We start from the raw sequence: 18,907 nt of genomic DNA on the forward strand, positions 1-18,907 counted from the left end.
TTAAATGTATGCACTAGAGGATTTTAATAACAATCTTTTTTTTTCTTCAAATCTAGGTGTTAAAAGAGAAGAGATATAATAGAGGAGTAGACTGGTGGGCATTAGGGATCATCGTATCTAAAATGGCATGTGGGACCTCACCATTCATAGAGTACGGCAACAGTACAGAATGCCGTTTGTCGATTCTTCTTGAACAGCCATGCATTCTAATAAGGTTCAGGCCCGAATTGCAAGATCTCCTGCGAATGGTAAGTATTGGAATTTATGGAGAGGGTATAACTAGTTCTGCTATATTAAATAATTTCCTAGAGAACTGATACTGTTCCTAGAGATCTAGCAGTGACACTAACTGGATATTCCTGTTTGCTGAATAGCGTATAGGCAATTGGACAAAATCCCTGTTCTATGAGGGTATTACTGACAGGTGTGTAGCTTCATATTAGCAATAAATATCTGATAATGTTCTCTTTCGTTAGCTCCTGAAGAAAAATCCAAAAGAACGACTAGGCTGCAATGGAAGTGTTCGGGAGCACCCATTTTTTAATGCCATTGATTGGGTGCAAATAGAAAACCGGACTCTACCACCTCCTTCCCAGCCAAAAGCAGTAAGTACATGACTACATGTGTTTTGGTATGCTACTGCTTATTATGAATAGGCACTTATCTTGAAATGTTTGTGTTTTAATACATATTCTGGGCTAGAGACCAGTGTCTTCCTGTACTACAGTCTCTACATAGCCGGTTAGGACTAGGCCTAGGTTTATTAACTCTGTGGAAAACGCTCTATGGCATTCCACAACGAATACAATTGCACTTAATATTTTGTATTGTACTAATGCCATCTACTTTACTTACATTTTTTTTGGTAACAAACTAATTTATATTTTGTTTAACTGCAGTTGTCACCTGTGGATTTTAAGAAGACATGTGAGGAGCCACCATCATTCTTGGAGTCCCTGAAACATACTATCACATCAGGTGATCAGGTATCTCTTCAAGATATGGCATGTCTGGATTAAATTTCACAGGTTCCAGCCATTTCTAGACCTTTTGGCAATGATGGTGATCTTATACCCTACCATCGTCCCCATGCCACAACAAACATCAGGCCCCATTATCAATTCCATGACTTCCAGTCTTCTGTCCTCATTATTGTCATCTTAATTTTGGCCTAACGGAGGTTCCATCAGTTGCCATCTGCCCCAGGGTTTGGCCCTTGATATAAAACTCTGCCTTTGGCGTTTTTTTTATTAGCCCCTGCCATCGCCCTCTTGTAACACTTGCCACTAGTCATTACCATCAGCCTTTGCCCCCACACCAATGGTCTATCACTCACCATTTCCATTATTCCCTGGCTAAATCATCACCACCTATTTCTGGGCCTTTCCATCTGGTTCTGTCTGACTCTTTCTATCAGTTACTGTCTCTGGCCCTCAGCCAATCAATGGTTCATTTCATCGGCTCCTCAGCTCTAGCCCTATTATCTCTACTACTGTCATTCACCGTCAGCTCCAACTATTGGGTCCTGTATCACCATGAATCCAGCATCACCATTGGCCCTAAAACCTTTGCACCCAGGGGTGATTCTGCCCTCACTTCCACCCTGAGGTAGCCTACCCGATGCCATCCTTTTAACACCCATGGTTACCTTTTAACCAGGTAGAAGTGGGCTGCATCATTGTGCAGAGAAATTGCTCACTATATACTAAAATAGTCTAAATTCCCCTTTAAAAAAGATAAAGTTGACACTTAAGGGTACTAGGAACAACTTTTTGCCTCCCCTGTAACCCATAGGCATTACTGTCTGAGGCAAGTACCTCAACTAGCCTCATAGCTGGAGCGCACCTATTTGCACCACACAGTACACTTTAATATTACCCCCACCTTTCATTCTAACTCCAGTTATTTAATTTATGTATGTTATGTTTGGCTAAGGTATATAACTAAAGGACTCTTATTTAAATATGGATTTCTTAAAAACACAAATTGATCAAGGCAACCTGTAATTGTATAGGCCATTAAATAGAAATAGACAGAAAGTAAAACATTAAATAGGAAACTAGAGTATAGTCTAACAACAATACTGCACTACTTATCCAGGGATTTATCCGATTGCCATATTGGAGTCAGGAAGGAATTTTTTCCCCCCTCTGAAGCACACTGGACACAGCTTCAGATGAGGTTTTTTTTGCCTTCCTCTGGATCAAGATAAATAGGAATTTTATGAAGATAAACAAGAATTTTATGAATGAAAGGTTGAATCGTGTGGCTATTAATATTTTTTAACCTTACATATTGAAGTACTACTAATTACTAAATTATGCAGGATAAGGTAGGATGGAATGCTTAAAAATTACAGAATGTAAGAACAAAACCTATATAATTAAGTTAAAATAAAATGTCAAAAACTTCATTGGTTAAAAGAACTCATAGTTCCGTATTACCTCATTAGAACCCCCCTATTATAGAACCACCCTCATGTATTGGTAAAATTTGCCTTAAATTATAGGAAATAAATTAAATATCAGGCATTTTATTCAGTGGTATAGGCATAGCAAGGGAGCATATCATAGCTTAAATAAAATAAGCTAAACTTGATTTCAATGATTAAATATGGTAGAAAATAATATGTAGGACCAGCAATAAAGTAGATGAATTTTGTACAAAACAACTAAAATAGACTAATTTAAACAGAAAAGTTGCAGCCATATTAATCCACAGGTGAAAGGTTAGTATTTGTGATATTTATTTAGATTAGCAGTAATTTTTTAGGGCTCATTGTTAAATGAAAGACCTTTCTCTTCCTCGGGTTCAACCAGCAATCTTTATTATTAGTGCTTCTTGAACCTACGAAAGAAGAAATGTCTCTCTCAAACGCTAGCTGTAATAATTCTTAGTCCAAATAAAAAGTATATCCCAACAATACTTACTTTTTGCCTCTCTAATAAGATGGTTAGTATACAGGGGCAATTCTAGTGATGCCGCCCCCTGCTCCCCAGGGGTTACTTTTACTGCGCCAAAGTGGGCCCAGCAGGGCAGCGTCACTAGTGCTTTCTGCACTAGAGGAGTCAAATTTCCAATTTAAATAACAGAAATTTGGATTTTAAAGTTACCAGGAGTGCCTTTTTGCCACCCCTGTTAACTTGTGGGCTGCTCCATTCTGAGGCGAATTTCTCAACTCGCCTCATGGTGGCAGCGCCCCTGTTAGGATAGGTTAGGGACCTGCTCAGAGAGTCTACCTTGACGTGGTGGCAGGCTTGATATCCTTTGGCCAAACATATGTCATTTTCCTAAAGTACCAGAATGATTATTGGATGCCATTCAGGTTGTACAGAACTACACGATTATTGATTCTTGAGTCTCGACCACAGAAGAAGCCAACTGAGACGACTGAAGATAAATCCCATCAGCGAATATTTCCTTTACTCAGTTTGATATTCCTCTTTCTGTAATAAAGTTATCCAGGAATCCTATGTTATGTTGTTTTCTGTGTATCATACCATTTATTGGCCAACACCTCCACTGAGTTATACCTTAGTAATCCTAGCGTCACAGACAGGACCGCCATCAGTAATCGCAGGGCCCCATACGACAACATTTCCTGGGCCCCCTGGGCTGCGCCCACCGCAAGCCCCAACTACAGGTCTGCCTTCCCTACCACACATTAAAAAAAAAAAAAAAATATTGGTGGCTAGGGTTCCCACATGTTAATAAAAAAATATTGGTGGTCAGGGCCCCCCATAAAAAAACATTTGTGGCCAGGCCCCCCCCATAAAAAATATTGGTGGCTAGGACCCCACATGAGAAAATAAAATTGGTGGCCAGGGCCCCCCCACATTATAAGAAAATTATTGGCCAGGGCCCCTTAAACGTCCATGCCTTCCCGAAGTCAGCATCTCTCAGAAAGATGGGGGGCCGGCTAATCAAGTAGGTGTGGCGTGGCCGGGGCCCCCCCTTACCCTCAGGGCCCCCTACAACTCTCCCCCCTGATGGCTGCCCTGACCCTGCAGTCTGGGCCCCCATTCCAACTGGAATATCTATTCTGCAAATTAATGCTTAAGGGCTCTTACAGACGAGGGTTTTTACCTGCGCTTCCCCTGCGTTCGGATTTTCTGCGTTCAGCCGCAGGGGAGCGCAGGGATAGACACATTACATTTTTTCCAATGGGGCTGTACTCACACAGGCGCGTGTAGACAAGGAAAGCAGGTTGAGACGCAACATGCTGCATTTTTCCTGCGTTTGGCGCCTACGTGAGTACAGCCCCATTGGAAAAAATGTAATGCGTCTATCCCTGCGGCTGAACGCAGAAAAACTGAACGCAGGGGAGCGCAGGTAAAAACGCTTGTCTGTAAGAGCCCTTAGTGAGATTTCTATGATTTTTATCTTTAGCCTTTTTATTCAGGACCTCTCCTCTTCATGTCTTTAAACTACCTACCCCAACTAGGGTAAGTGGAACCATAGCAGCCAAGTTTGTGTACAGCTTTCCGGTTTGGAATTTCAACTAACAGGTAAATTAAGTGAACATTACAAAATATGAACAGTCATGTGAAAAAGTTTGGGAACCCCTCTTAATTCTATGGAGTTTTGTTTATCATTGGCTGAGCTTTCAAAGTAGCAACTTCCTTTTAACATATAACATGCCTTATGGGAACAGTAGTATTTCAGCAGTGACAAAGTTTATTGGATTAATAGAAAATATGCAATATGCATCATAAAATTAGACAGGTGCTTCAATTTGGGCACCCCAAAAGAGATTCCAATACTTAGTTGAGCCTCCTTTTGCAAATGTAACAGCCTCCTATAGCCTTTGATGAGTGTCTGGATTCTGGATGGCAGTATGACCATTCATCCATACAAAAGCTCTCCAGTTAAGTTCAATTTAATGGCTGCCAAGCATGGACAGTCTGCTTCAAATCATCCCATAGATTTTCAATGATATTCAAGTCAGGGGACTGTGACGGCCATTCCAGAATATTGTACTTCTCCCTCTGCATTAAATGCCTTTGTAGATCTGTGTGTTTAGGGTCATTGTCTTGTTGGAATATCCAACCCCTGCGTAACTTCAACAATGCTTGAACATTATCCTGAGGAATTTGTTGATATTGGGTTGAATTCATCCGACCCTTGACTTTAACAAGGGCCCCAGTCACTGAATTATCCACACAGCATGATGGAACCTCCACCAAATTTGACATTAGGTAGCAGGTGTTTTTCTTGGAATGCGGTGTTCTTCTTCCACCATGCAAAGCGCTTTTTGTTATGTCCAAATAACTAAATTTTTGTCTCATCAGTACAAAGCAATTTGTTCCAAAGTGACTGTGGCTTGTCTAAATGAGCTTTTGGATACAACAAGCGACTGTTTGTGACGTGAGTGCAGAAAGGGCTTCTTTCTCATCACCCTGCCATACAGATGTTCTTTGTGCAAATTGCGCTGAATTGTAGAACGACGTACAGATACACCATCTGCATCAAGATGTTCTTGCAGGTCTTTGGAGGTGATCTTTGGGTTGTCTGTAACCATTCTCACAATCCTCCGCATATGCCGCTCCTGTATTTTTCTTGGCCTTCCTGATCTGGGTTTTACAGCAACTGTGCCATTTTCTGATTACATTCCTTACAGTTGAAGCTGTCAGTTTAAACCTCTGCAATAGCTTTTTGTAGCCTTCCGCTGAACCATGATACTGAACAATCTGTTTTCAGATCCTTTGAGAGTTGCTTTGAGGATCCCATGCTGTCACTCTTCAGAGGAGAGTCACAACTTGCAATTGGCCACATTAAATACCTTTTCTCATGATTGGACACACCTGCCTATGAAGTTCAAGGCTTAACGAGCTAATCCAACCAATTTGGTGTTGCCAGTAATCAGTATTGAGCAATTAAATAAATGCATTCAAATCAGCAAAATTCAAGGGAACCCAAATTTTTGCACAGCCAGTTTTTCTCATTTGATTTAATCTCATACAACTGAATACTGCTTCACTAAAAATCTTTGCTCAGAAAACAACCCAGTACTCAGATGTTCCTGGGAAACAAAAGACATACCACTTATCTTTTTTGTTGAAAGTGGAGTAAATTACCATGCAAGCTGCCGAGGGGTTTCCAAACTTTTTCATTTGACTGTACATATACCGTATATGCTTTTATTTGCCAAATATTTATTTGGTCTATGCAGATACCACCAGCCTTTCAGCTACAGCAAGGGCAGTGTAGGCTCTAGCTGTGAAGTTTTTGGAAGCATTATTAAAATGTGATGCATTTAACAGACTACTAACCTGAGTAAGGTGCTATATAAACCTAAAATGCAACACAAGGTTGCTTCATTTGACAGCTAATCTGGAGTAAAATGAAAATTTCATATAGAGGAAAATTGCTTCAAAAGTGGGTTGGTGCAGGCAAAGCAGTTCCCCCAACATTGGCAATAACCTTCGCAGGATTCAGTCTTAGTCGGTCACATTATACTGACCCAGCATAGCTTATAGGGGTAACACCTTTTATTTTAGTATCATGTAAACTGGAATGTGGAGACAATTGTAATTGCTCTGAATTCTTTTTTTTTTTAAATAACATTTTGTTCAGGAACTCTTATTCAGCAGTTATCCAGTTGCTAGGGTCCCATTTATCTTAAAACAAGGCAGTGGTTTAAAATGAGAAACTGAGATAACAAGGGAGGGCCCAATTAGAAAGACAATAAAAACCAAAACTTTTTAGCCTTGAGAGAAGTATTTTTTTTTTTGTAGCTGCCCGAGTCAGTCATTCACCTGGAAAAAGCCAGCAGAGAAAGAAAAAAAAATCGAATGACCAAGACCAATTGGTGGCTAGTTATTCCTTAAAAAAATCCTTTCTCTCTCCCAACTGATGTATAACGTAGTTATTCCTTAACACTAAAAGTTTGTGAACTGCCTTTAAAGGACATATAAACCCTATATTTTCCAACCATGTATATAAGTTGGCCAAATCTCCCCCATCCAAACTGCATAATTTCTACCACATATTTCCCCTCTGTTTGCCAGCACTGTCCCATTTTCATAAAACAAACAACAGCTATGGGGGTTTACATGCCATTTAAAGGGGTTGTTCACCGTTGCGATAACTTTTAGTATGACGTAGAGTGAGATATTCTGAGAAAATTTGCAATTGGTTTTCATTTAGCTTTTTATTCAGCAGTTCTCCAGTTTGCAATTTCAGCAAGCCGGTCCAAATTACCCTAGCAACCATGCATTGATATGAATAGGAGACTGGAATATGAATAGGAGAGGGTGTACATAGAAAGATATATAATAAAAAGTAGCAGTAACTATAAATTTGTAGACTTACAGAGCATTTGTTTTTTAGAAGGGGTGAGTGAAAGCTGGAAAGAGTCAGAAGAAGTAGGCAAATAATTCAAAAACTATACAAAATAATGAAGACCAATTGAAACGTTGCTTAGAATCTGCCATTCTATAACATACTAAAAGTTAATTTAAATGTAAACCACCGCTTTAAGTGATCTAAGTATACTTTCAGGGTAAGGTGCAAAAAGGGCATGAACTTTGTATTTACATTAAATACAACTGTGATCATGGTTGTTTTGCCAACATTTTATTAAAGTGTGTCAAATCTGTAGAAATAAAACCATGATACCAAACATAAAAAAACCTCAGATGCACAATCTAGTATAAGGAAAATATTATACACTCCCATCCATAAAAAAAAGAATCCATTCCATTAGATGGGCTTAATTTTGAAGTGAAGTCCAATCAAACTGAAAACCAAACACTTCAGGTCCTGAACCAAGTAGTAGAATACTCTTAACCCCTCAGGATCTCTAGAAGAAATAAAAAAAACAAAACACAATTATTGATTTTGTAGTTTTTTTTTGAGAGATAGAATTCTGTTGACGTGTTACAATATGCCCCTTAATGCTGTCTGATAATTTACATCGCAAGGAACAAACATGGAGTAGCTTCAGTTTCTCGGTTTTTCCTGTTTAGCTTAAGTAAAAACAAAACACTTTTTCATGACTAAAATAGGCAAAAGTATGTTCACCACAAACCAAATTCATTAAACTCGTGTTGAACAAGGGTGTACTTCCCATTAAATAAAACTGGGGAAATGTGCCTGGAAATAATGGAGTAGTATATATATTTATGACTTACTTTGACTGATTCACATCGATAAGCGATCCAATTTTGGACGTAGTAAAAGAAATGTGTTCATCACCAATAACTATCTCCAGCTCCTGAACAAGTACAAAAACAGGCTTTAGTATAGGATTAAGAATAAAGTATTATATGAAATACTTTGGTAGAATTACATACCTGCCGTCCTACTCTATCTGGTGGCGGCCACAATGCATCATCTTCTTTTGTGACCTCACTGTCATCTATTATCCTTTTTAATTCCTCCATTACACTTTTGTGTACATAGGCCTGACAAGAAAAACACAACCCTCAGTACACATTTTAGGAACACAGCAGGTGGTCAAAATCAACAGAATTTTTTTTCCTATGGTTTTCATTTCCCTATGCAGTGTGATAACTTATTAGAACAAATGATATTGATAGGTCACATAGCCATATATATTCCCCTCATCATTACACCAATCACAACAAAACAACTTGCTTCCCCATTTATACAAATCTAAGTTCAAAGTTCAGACCTAGTCCTGAAAAGATATTCCAGTCAGAGGAAGCGCCAGAAATGGGCGAAACTCATAATATGAAATTTGATGGAGTACAGCTAAGGGAAATGGAGAAAGCATCAGAAAGAAAGAGGGGGGGGGATACCAATTAAGTATTCTCTACAGCAGTGATCCCCAACCAGTAGCTCGTGAGCAACATGTTGCTCTCCAACCCCTTGGATGTTGCTCTCCGGGTCCTCAAAGCAGGTGCTTATTTTTGAATTCCAAGCTAGAAATCAAGTTTTAATTGCATAAAAACTAAGTGAAGTGCCAAAGAGAGCCTCCTGTAGACTGCCAGTCCTCATAGGGGCTACCAAATAGCCATTGACAGCCCTTATTTGGCACCCAAGGGACTTTTTCATGCTTGTGTTGCTCCCCAACTCTTATTACATTTGAATGTGGCTCACTGGTAAAAAAGGTTGGGGACCTCTGCTCTACAGTATCTAGCTGAACAAATTAGTTCACATATACAGATTTACATATCCCCACAAATGTCCTACCTCTACTTACATAGAACCCATCACAACACACTCCTCCACACAATTAACCTTCTGTCTTACTATTATACCACAACTCCCTCAAGTACTACTCCTCCTCTTGCCAAAGACAATTTGCATTTCTCCACAGATGTGGTTAGTCTTTAACAATAACAATATTGTGTGCACCAATATATGTATGTAATCTCAAAAAAATAAAAATGAATTATGTAAATAATGTCTGCTGCTAGAAAGAAAGGGAGGAGAAGCAGAATAATATTACAGTGAAGAGTGTGGCTAGGGCAGCAGCAGATACCAAGGTAAAACAGCATTTTACATTGTTTTTGTGGACCCACCAATATATAATGCATAATAAATTTGCCTGATTTTACTTTTTTTTTACAATTATTTCTTGTTCCCTTGTAAAATGTAAATGGGGGTTCTGTATATTTGTTCAATATGAGGTCAATTATTAGGGCTTGTACTGAACAAGTACAAGCCAAACAAGGCTGTTGGGAGTGTTTTCTCTTAAAACAGAACAAAAGTAGTATGTAGCATAAACTAACCTCCTTCCTGATCATAACATCATTCTTATAATTGCTGTTGTTGGCATAACGGAGTTTTCCTGTAAAGAAAGGGAGGGAAAATGTCATTGCTAATAAACGCATCCTGTTAAGTTACTAAATTGATATTTCTATTTTTGTGGGGACCAAGAATGTAACAGTGAAACAAGCTATATACCTTAAACACGCTAATGAGTAAGTCAATTAAATTACAGTAGAACCACAATTTTCCAGAACGGACCGTTTTCTTGCGGTCTCCTTCAAGCAAGCCACTTTTTTATTTATTTCACAGATTTAATGGTTTCCTGAAATGTACACTGGTTTGCTGTTGGCCCTAGCAAATGCAGAACCCGGGGGGTTCTACTGTAATATACATGCATACATTTATATTGATCTTCTTGTATATACAGTATTGAACATTTTTATCATATATTAACATTGTAATAAACATTATACCATGCTATACTGTAATACACCATTATCAGCAGTACTATACATTGTATTTATTGTAATATACAAATGTCACATAGACCTAGTAAGACAATGAACTGGTGGCTAGTCTGTAATTTGGAAACCAGAATTTTTTTTAATTGTAGGTCACCCCTGAAACAATATAAGTTGGCAGAACAAAACAGGATTACTCCATGAGCATTGGCAATCTGTGTGCATGTTCTTTATTATACTATATAGTTACTTGCTAGGAGAAGACAATCCTTTTGTACTATGTAGCGCATCTAACAGTGGCCTGGGTGTGTAGGGTTGGTAAAGACGCAGAAAAAATAAGCTAATTCTGGGGAAACTCAAATTAATAAAACAACAAATTTAACTTTGTATTTTATATGCAAGAAGTGTTTTAAAGTAATGAAAAAATCATGTAGTGTTGCACTGGTAAAACTGATGTATTTGCTTCAGAAAACACTGCTATAGTTCAGATAAACAAGCAGCTGAATATCAATGGCGGAAATTGAAAAAAGGCTATATGGCACAGGTTAAATAATGGATAACGCACAGCACCATTATATTTTACAGAGCTTATCCGCTGTGTAATTAGAGTCTTTTCTCTGTTCAATGACTGCCCCCATTGCTACACAGCAGCTTATTTATATAAACAATAGGAGTGTTTCTCAAGCAAACAGCAGTGTTACCAGTGCAGGGCAACACTGTATTATATTTAATACTTTAAAACACTTTCATTTTTTGATGTTACAGGTCCTTTAACAGGATCCCAAGAAAAGAAATTCTTTGGTCATAACCAAAACATTTTGCCTTTCCAGGAAAACTTGGGAGCAGCAAAACATCCCATACAACAAAAGATGTCCACAGCAATACAGTTAGTAGCTCCTAAACTGTAAGATTGTATGTAATTCGTGCAGTGTGGATACTATTAGGGAGAGGCTAGGAATTTGCCCCTAACATGTTGCACAGAGCTGGGCATGTGGATGGCGGAAGTGAGATAAGTGGGCGGAAGTGAAAAGACAAGACAATAGGTAAACACACTAACACAGCGGCCGCCAGTGTTCTAACCCTTGTGAAGTACAAAGCAGTATCGAAGCACGAGTTGTACAGAGGAGCTCCTGGTACCGTGTCAGAATGTAATCACCTCCGTGTTTGTTTTTCCATTTACCACGTTACCGAGCCTATTCTCGCGATAATAAAGGCAAAGTAGAAGCCGCCGTCCCGCTAACTATGGCACTTGTTAACCTTCATAATCTTTATCAGGAGGCATTTTGCTTTGCGTTGCACTTAAAAGAGCTCTGAGCCTTTATGCACTCACACTCGGACTTTTGTTGGACGATGGAAGCCCCACGTTGTCGCTTGCATGTGAGGCCCACTGCCTTCCAACATTGGAGACTCCCTTAGCCCGCCATTATGTATTGCAGCAGTGGTATCGATCTACCTCAATACTTACCGTCAGGCCGAAACTCGAACTCCAAGAACTCATGTCCAAACTTGCCCTTGTGTCCAACATAATAGCGGAGATAGAAATCGCTCCCCATGTTACCGGTCGCGGTGCTGTATGACGGCGCTTAATAACTACGTCACCAACAAAGCGCGAACATAGGACGTACTATTTCCTGGAAGATATAATTGGCTGGAATGTACCAACCAGATGAGTGGGTTGTTTAATCTCAGCCAATAGCGGCACAGGGGTAATTTCGCTGATATGGCCGTCTGTATTAATACACGTCTATGACATCATACGCCTCTGTTTCCAGAGGGTTAAACGAGTTGAGGCATGTTAATTGTCTAGGCAAGATAAGAGGCATAGACGTATGTAGGTGGGAATTCTAGTTTCTCAGTTAGTAAGTCTTGGGTTAGGGGTTCTAAATGCACACTAATCCATACCTAACAACATCTGAAAATGGGAAAGATTGATATAATCTACTGCAGTGCTGTGAATATTTTAAGAGCTCTAGACTGTAAGCTCTTCTGGGGCAGGGGCAGATGTGAATGATCTCTGTACAACACTGCAAAATTAGTCAGCGCTATATAAATATCAGAAAAGAAATGAGTAGGTGAAACCATACCTCCCAACATTTTGGAAGTAAAAAGAGGGACAAAAAATCTTTTTCCGCACGTAGCACAGCAATTTTTTGACCACACCCCTTTCTGTGGCCACACCCCCTAATTACCATGTTTGTTTTACAAAATTTGGCAGGTTATGAAAGTTTGAAAATATTTCTCCTTATCTAAACTGTGTTTTTGTGTCTCAAAATTGTTACAAAGTATCTTATTTGCACCTGTTAGCTGTTTTGGGCTCTCTGCTAAAAGCCAATTAAGTGAGAAACTTTGTTTCTTTTTCTGGCTGTTCAGTGCAGAGAAAATAGGGACTTTCCAGTACAAATGAGGGACTGCGGGTTGAGCATAGAAAAGAGGGACTGTCCCTCCGAAAAAGGGACAGTTGGGAGGTATGGGTGAAACCTTTAACTATGCCTATTTTGTATACACGCTTCTATTGTCACACCTATTTAACTATCCTGCTTTTAATGGACGAAGTTTAAGTTTAGTATGTTTTGTTTGATCCTACACCTGACCAATCTTCCTCCCTTATTTTCCCAAAACAGCCTAAAAACTTTTTTGTCAATGACTTTTTGGAGGCTCTGCTTACTGTGGCTACAGAGCCTCAATACTCTAATCCAGGGTTCCCCAACCTTTAGAATCCGTGAGCAACATTCAGACCTAAAAGGAGTTGGGGAGCAACACTAGCATAAAAAATGTTCCTGGGGTGCCAAAAAAGGGCTGTGATTGGCCATTTAGTAGCCCCTATGTGGATTGTCAACCTAAATTGAGGCTCTGTTTGGCAGTGCACCTGGTTTTTATGAAACCAAAACTTGCCACCAAGCCAGGAATTCAAAAATAAGCTCCTGCTGTGAGATCACTGGGAGCAACATCCAAGGGGTTGGGCATCAGTGCCGAGCCAAACCAGTTGGAACCCTAGGCAATTCAACCAGCCACCTTGCCCCCGTGCTTGTTTGCTTGAGTATGCTCCTTTTTCATGTGCACCCATTTGTTCATGCACTAGACACACAGCTCCTGCTTATCTCTAGTTCCAGCCATAACTCTAAATGTTGTTCCTGGTGGCAGGGCCATTAGTACTCATGGACAATAATACTACTAAATTAGCAGGCCCCTCCCCCCAAGGGCACTATTATTATTAACCCATTGGTTTCCTGTGGAGGGCCCTGGCAACAATCTGAATGGGACCCCAATTTGAAAAAATGAGCTGTGGAAGCATGGCCACACCCCTAATCCACTTTGTTCCTAGCCATTATATGAAAACAATGCCCACAATCTGACCAAACCCCACCATTTCCTTGTAAAGTAAATCCCATCCCATTATCAACCTGCAAATCAAAATTTCCTCGCGTGAGTGCCAACATTGGACTTTCTCACGCATGCGAAATTGGGGCCAATTTGGTATTCGTGCCTATTGCACATGGGCCAAAGATTACTAAAGGAAAACAAGAGGACCCGAAGATACTAAAGATAGCACCCATGAACTCCACTGCGCTACTTTGCATCAATATGCCAACATTAATGCCAGGGACACTTTTTTCAAGTAAGGTCCTATGGAGGGAAACAGCAGGGAGGGGGCCAATGGCTTTAAGGGGGTGTAACGAAAAGTAAACCTTATTTTTAACAAGAGGGCCCACATTGCCCCCCTCAATGCTGCACCTTACCAGTCTCCTGAAAACGTTGCCTAATTTTCCAAACCTGGGCCTGAGTATACTAGTATACTAATGATAAAGGGCTTGTTTCATCAGAGGAATATGTCAATAATTAGAGGTTCCCTCCATATAGGCATTGTGCTTTCAGCCTGGCCCAATAAGATTCTGTCCATGAAAAATGTCACTAAAATATTTATGGAAAATCAGAATAAGTAACTAGTTTTCATTGTGTTAAATGACAAGGAAAGCCCAATCAACTTGTAATCTCACCTGAGATGCCCACATAGAATGTTATTTAATGACTTTCATTACCTTAATTCTCATTTATTTTGGTGCATTAGAAGCGTCTTTCCAAAAATACCGCAGATAACTGTAAACGGATTAAAGCTGGCCATAGACGTAAAGATCGGATCATTCGATTTCTCGAACGATTGGACTTCCCCATCTCCTGACCTGCCACTAACCTTCAGTTTAAATAAAGTAGTAAAAGAGCAGATCAACCAATGTTCTGCCCCAAACAGAAATCGTACAAAGTTTATGTCCGACAAAGCAAGTGACAGTCTCCCACTGAAAATAGTTTGATCGGCAATACATGCAGAGATATTATCGGCAGCCAACAGAAATCTTTTAACCTGGCCGATCGTCCAAACAACCGATTACCGTGGGACGAAAAATTTCGGGACTCTCTACACATGGTCCAAAAATCGTACGATTCGAGGATTCATATGATCGGATCTTTGCGTTTATGGCCAGCAGATACAGCAGAGGTCTCTCCCAATACCAGGATCCTGTAGTGCAGGGCATCAGCGCATGCTCAGAAATAATCATCTACTGGCAGCCTTCAGTGCTATGCAATTGCCTGTGCAGTGCAGTGCCAAATGCAAAGGACAGGCAGTTTAAAATATTCATTTGATTTTCATATAAACAAGAAAAAGCAGTATGACAGTAAATTTTATGCAGACTCAGTGAATATTAAATGCTGCTTTCAATTTGTGACGAAAGTTGCTTAGAATTGCATTTTCTTTTCATGAGACTGAAACAAAGTTTAGCCATTTTGTGTGTTTTGAGAATATACCAACTCTGTGTTTAAGCTTTGTATATCTCCAGTTATTAAACTTTACCTATCTGCAAATAATATGCATGTTTTAATAACACCTAAAGGAAATGCAAAGTGTGAAAGATAACCACCAATCCATCTGTGAAAGAGTAGTGGGGCGATTGGTGCCCTTTAAAATAAAAATGTCTTCAATTAATTTAAACTAATGCTGCTTTACATAGCACTTCAATGTTGTTTAAGCATCCATCTTATTAACCGGTTTCTTCCATGAAACTCAAATCCATTAAAAGCCTGTGTTTCTACTATGTAATGGTACTGGAATGTGAGGCCCCTAGAATAATAGTGATAAGGTTTTAAGAAGTAATGAACAGAGCCTCACAAAGCTACCATTAATGAGGTTTAGAGCATTTATTCAGAGTTTTGTTGCTCTAATGATGTTTTTTTGCCTGATTTGTGTAATGCATAATTTACAGGAAATAGCATCAACATAACTGAAAGCATAGAAAATCTCAATCACTCTCAAACCTGCTTCCTTACTGCTTAGAGAGTCACAGAGTCATTTAGAAATGGCAGCATGATGCAAAGTGAGTCAAGCTACCTTGTTACACACATCCCGTTACACTTTAAAGGACCAGTAACATCAAAAAATTAAAGTGTTTTAAAGTAATAAAAATATAATACAGTGTTGCCCTGCACTAGTAAAACTGCTGTGTTTACTTTAGAAACACTACTATTGTTTATATAAATAAGCTGCTGTGTAGCAATGGGGGCAGCTATTCTGTTATCCACTATTTAACCTGTGCCATAAAGCCTTTTTTCAATTTCCGCCATAGCTAAACAGCAGCTTATTTATATGAACTATAGTAGTGTTTCTGAAGAAAACAGATCCGTTTTACCAGTGCAGGGCAACACTACATGATATTTTCATTACTTTAAAACACTTTCATTTTTGGTGTTACTGTTCCTTTAAGTGCCCACAATTGGAGGTCCTTGTGCTCCTTAAAGGAGAAATCAACCTGTGTCCATCCGGCGGAGATCGGTCGTTTGGTCGATCGGGCAGGTTAGAAAGATAATAGAGATAATATCTCTGCGTGTATTGCCGATCGTACGATTTTCAGTGGGAGACTGTCACTAGCTTTGGTTGGACATAGATATCGTAGGATTGCTGTCAGGGGCAGAACATCGCTGATCTGTTCTTTAACTACTTTATTTGATCTGACTGGTAAGACTTTGATCTGAATGGTTAGTGGCGGGTCGGGAGATGGGAAAGTCCGATCGTACGATGATTCGTACGATCGGATCTTTGCATCTATGGCCAGCTTTAGGGTAAACCCCTAACGATAAACTGATGTGAAGTCTGTATCCATAATGTTCTGGACTGAATGTAATGCAAACATACTAGACAGTCTTTGCTTAATCTTTTCATACAGCAGGACGTTAAATGTTTGGAACAGAAACACAATACACTCTGCAGAATAAAAAATTTATTTTCTTGTCTAAGTAGAAATGGGTCATTGTTTTACAAGTAAAAAATGAGGGTTAAGACATTGAATGTATTTACAAAAAAAGAAAAAGGTATTCACCCTCTACCTCAGGCCACAGCTCACTGTAAATGTAACATTAACAAATTGAGGAAAGACCGCCTATCAACATTGAAAAGCATTCACACCAGAGATGTGGGCTGATATCTTCAGATCTTCACATCTGACTTCTCCATACAGATTAACAGCCACTTCTTCTAAGGTGATAGGTGAACTAGGACACTTATATGTATGTATACTTGCTGTGTCAGCCCATAGCTCTAGTGCGGACACTGCACAGGGTAGATACAAGTCCTTTAAATGTATTTTTCCTGTAACAAGTAAGATTCTGAAAGACTGAAATTATCTCAGTGTCCTTTATCTTAATGTAGAGAGACATCCATAAACAGCAAGAAGGAATCCCATATTATAAAAATGCCAAAACCCAATAATTCAACCATTATTTAAAAAATATGAACACCTTTGGTTGAGTTGTACCTATGTTGGTTAGAAGAGTATAAAGTGCCCTTGTACATTGCCAGGCCAGCCTGCAAAGCATCCACTCGCCTATATACATGTATTTAGTGATGTGTGTGTATGTATAAGAATGTTAAACACAATTAAAGTATGTGTACACTATTCACATATTCCAACATAAACTCATTAAGATACACCAGTGTACAGTAATAATCTTGTGCTGTTTGTACCAAAACCCTTATAAAGTCTGAGTGGCTTTGCATTGGAAGCCTTCTAGCGTCAAAGGGTTAAATTCTATAGTTTGATTGTATGAAGATTCTTGTTGAAAATAATAAGGAAATGAAACAAGCCGTTTTCTACACAGAAAAATATAAATACTGAAAGAGGTAAATTACAAAGGCAACCTCTTTAATTCTGCTTACTGTATACAAATGAAATCCCTTCAGTCTAGAGAGTGATGTGTTTGTTGCTTTATGCAGGTAAAAGCAGCTATGGCTTTAAATGAGTATCCTCATAAGGGAGTATTTTATTACTCAATAGCAGGGGTGCCGTTGAATGCTATTATAGATCTACAGCCACCTTCATCTATTAGCCACTGACAGTTTGGGCTTGGAGTGTTACAACAGATGAATGGCTGCAGATGGGAAAACTTACAAAGCCCAACCCCTGGAAGAAAGGTGACTGAATGAGGTAATGTAGTTATAGGTCAGCACCACTTCAGAATGGGCAAAGATATAAGGTAAATAAAGCAATTCCATTTTAAAATCCAGTGGTACTGTATAACTCGCTGTTCTATTATGATTCTCATTCCCCAAGTTCTAATGTTCTAAACTATAAAGAACATACAGGGGGTTATTTACTAAAACACAAATTCATCTTATTTTTTTTTATTAAAAACAGTCTACCAAACTCCCTTCCACAAATAGAAGTCATTTATCAATAATTCTTCTCAAAACAATTGCAGCGATTCAAAAACAGTTGCAGAGATTCGTATCTTACGACTGAGGCTCTGAAAACACTAGCTTCTCTAATTTTCGCTGCAAAAACTTGACTTTTTCCAGATTATTGGATGAAAACCCAGACTTTGTTGGATTATCCAGTGCAGATCACTATGTAAAGAAACAACTTCAGGGACATCTGCCATTGACTTCTACATGACCTCGACAGTTTTGAAATGGAGTATTTTCCGATTTGGATTTTTAGCAGCTTTAGGGTATAATAAATCTCAAAAAATGAGGGGTTTTTTCAATGAAAATGTTCCCCTTTAAAACCTCAACCAGATAAATTTGAAGTTTAATAAATGGGCCCCAAGGTGTTCAGCAAAATAAATCTTATGATATAAAAACTGTACAATTTATTATAAAGGTACAATTTTCATCAAATGTGATGCTATTTTCTGCATTGGTTTGGATACTAACCAAACTGCACCATGACTATAAACATCAAAATTCCCTATAAACACTCACATGACATACTGGAGAAATATTGAAAGTGCTACCTAAATATATTTGTCTAAAAACCAAAAATAATAAGTGAATACCTTATTTTCCATTTGCTTTTGCCATTGATGTACCATGGTACTATAATCCTCACACAAGGGGCTACTAAACAGAAGTGGGCAGGGCCGCCATCAGGGGTAGAGTTGTAGGGGGCGCTGAGGGTAAGGGGGGGGCCCGGCTACGCCGCACTTACTTGATTAGCTGGCCCCCCCTGCTTTCTCAGAGCTGCCGACTTCGGGAAGGCAGGGCAGGAGCACAGGGGGAAGATATCTTTTGTCCATTACCTTCCCTTATTGGTCACAGAGTTTAAGTCCGGTTGAGCTGCTCAGGGATTGGATAGCTGAGATTTGAACTTCCCCTTCAGCTCATCAAATCACCATGCAGCTTTACCGGGACTTGAAATTCTGTGACCAATAAAGGAAGAAAATGCTTTCACTCCCTTCTGTAGTTGGCATCTCACTGACAGCAGGGGGGCTCTGCTAATGAA

At 39.3% G+C, this 18,907-nt stretch overlaps 1 protein-coding gene across 1 annotated transcript; it reads right to left on the reverse strand.

The window, feature by feature from the left end:
- Positions 1 to 7,565: 7,565 nt before the first annotated feature.
- Positions 7,566 to 11,745, reverse strand: magoh.L (mago homolog, exon junction complex subunit L homeolog). Its single transcript, NM_001086255.1, is given in 5 exon segments — positions 7,566 to 7,804; positions 8,136 to 8,218; positions 8,298 to 8,408; positions 9,702 to 9,760; positions 11,608 to 11,745. Coding segments are annotated over 5 exon segments (441 nt in total). The 5' UTR covers positions 11,696 to 11,745; the 3' UTR covers positions 7,566 to 7,704.
- Positions 11,746 to 18,907: the final 7,162 nt, after the last annotated feature.

The sequence above is a fragment of the Xenopus laevis genome, chromosome 4L, assembly GCF_017654675.1.
Source record: "Xenopus laevis strain J_2021 chromosome 4L, Xenopus_laevis_v10.1, whole genome shotgun sequence".
Classification (NCBI taxonomy): domain Eukaryota; kingdom Metazoa; phylum Chordata; class Amphibia; order Anura; family Pipidae; genus Xenopus; species Xenopus laevis.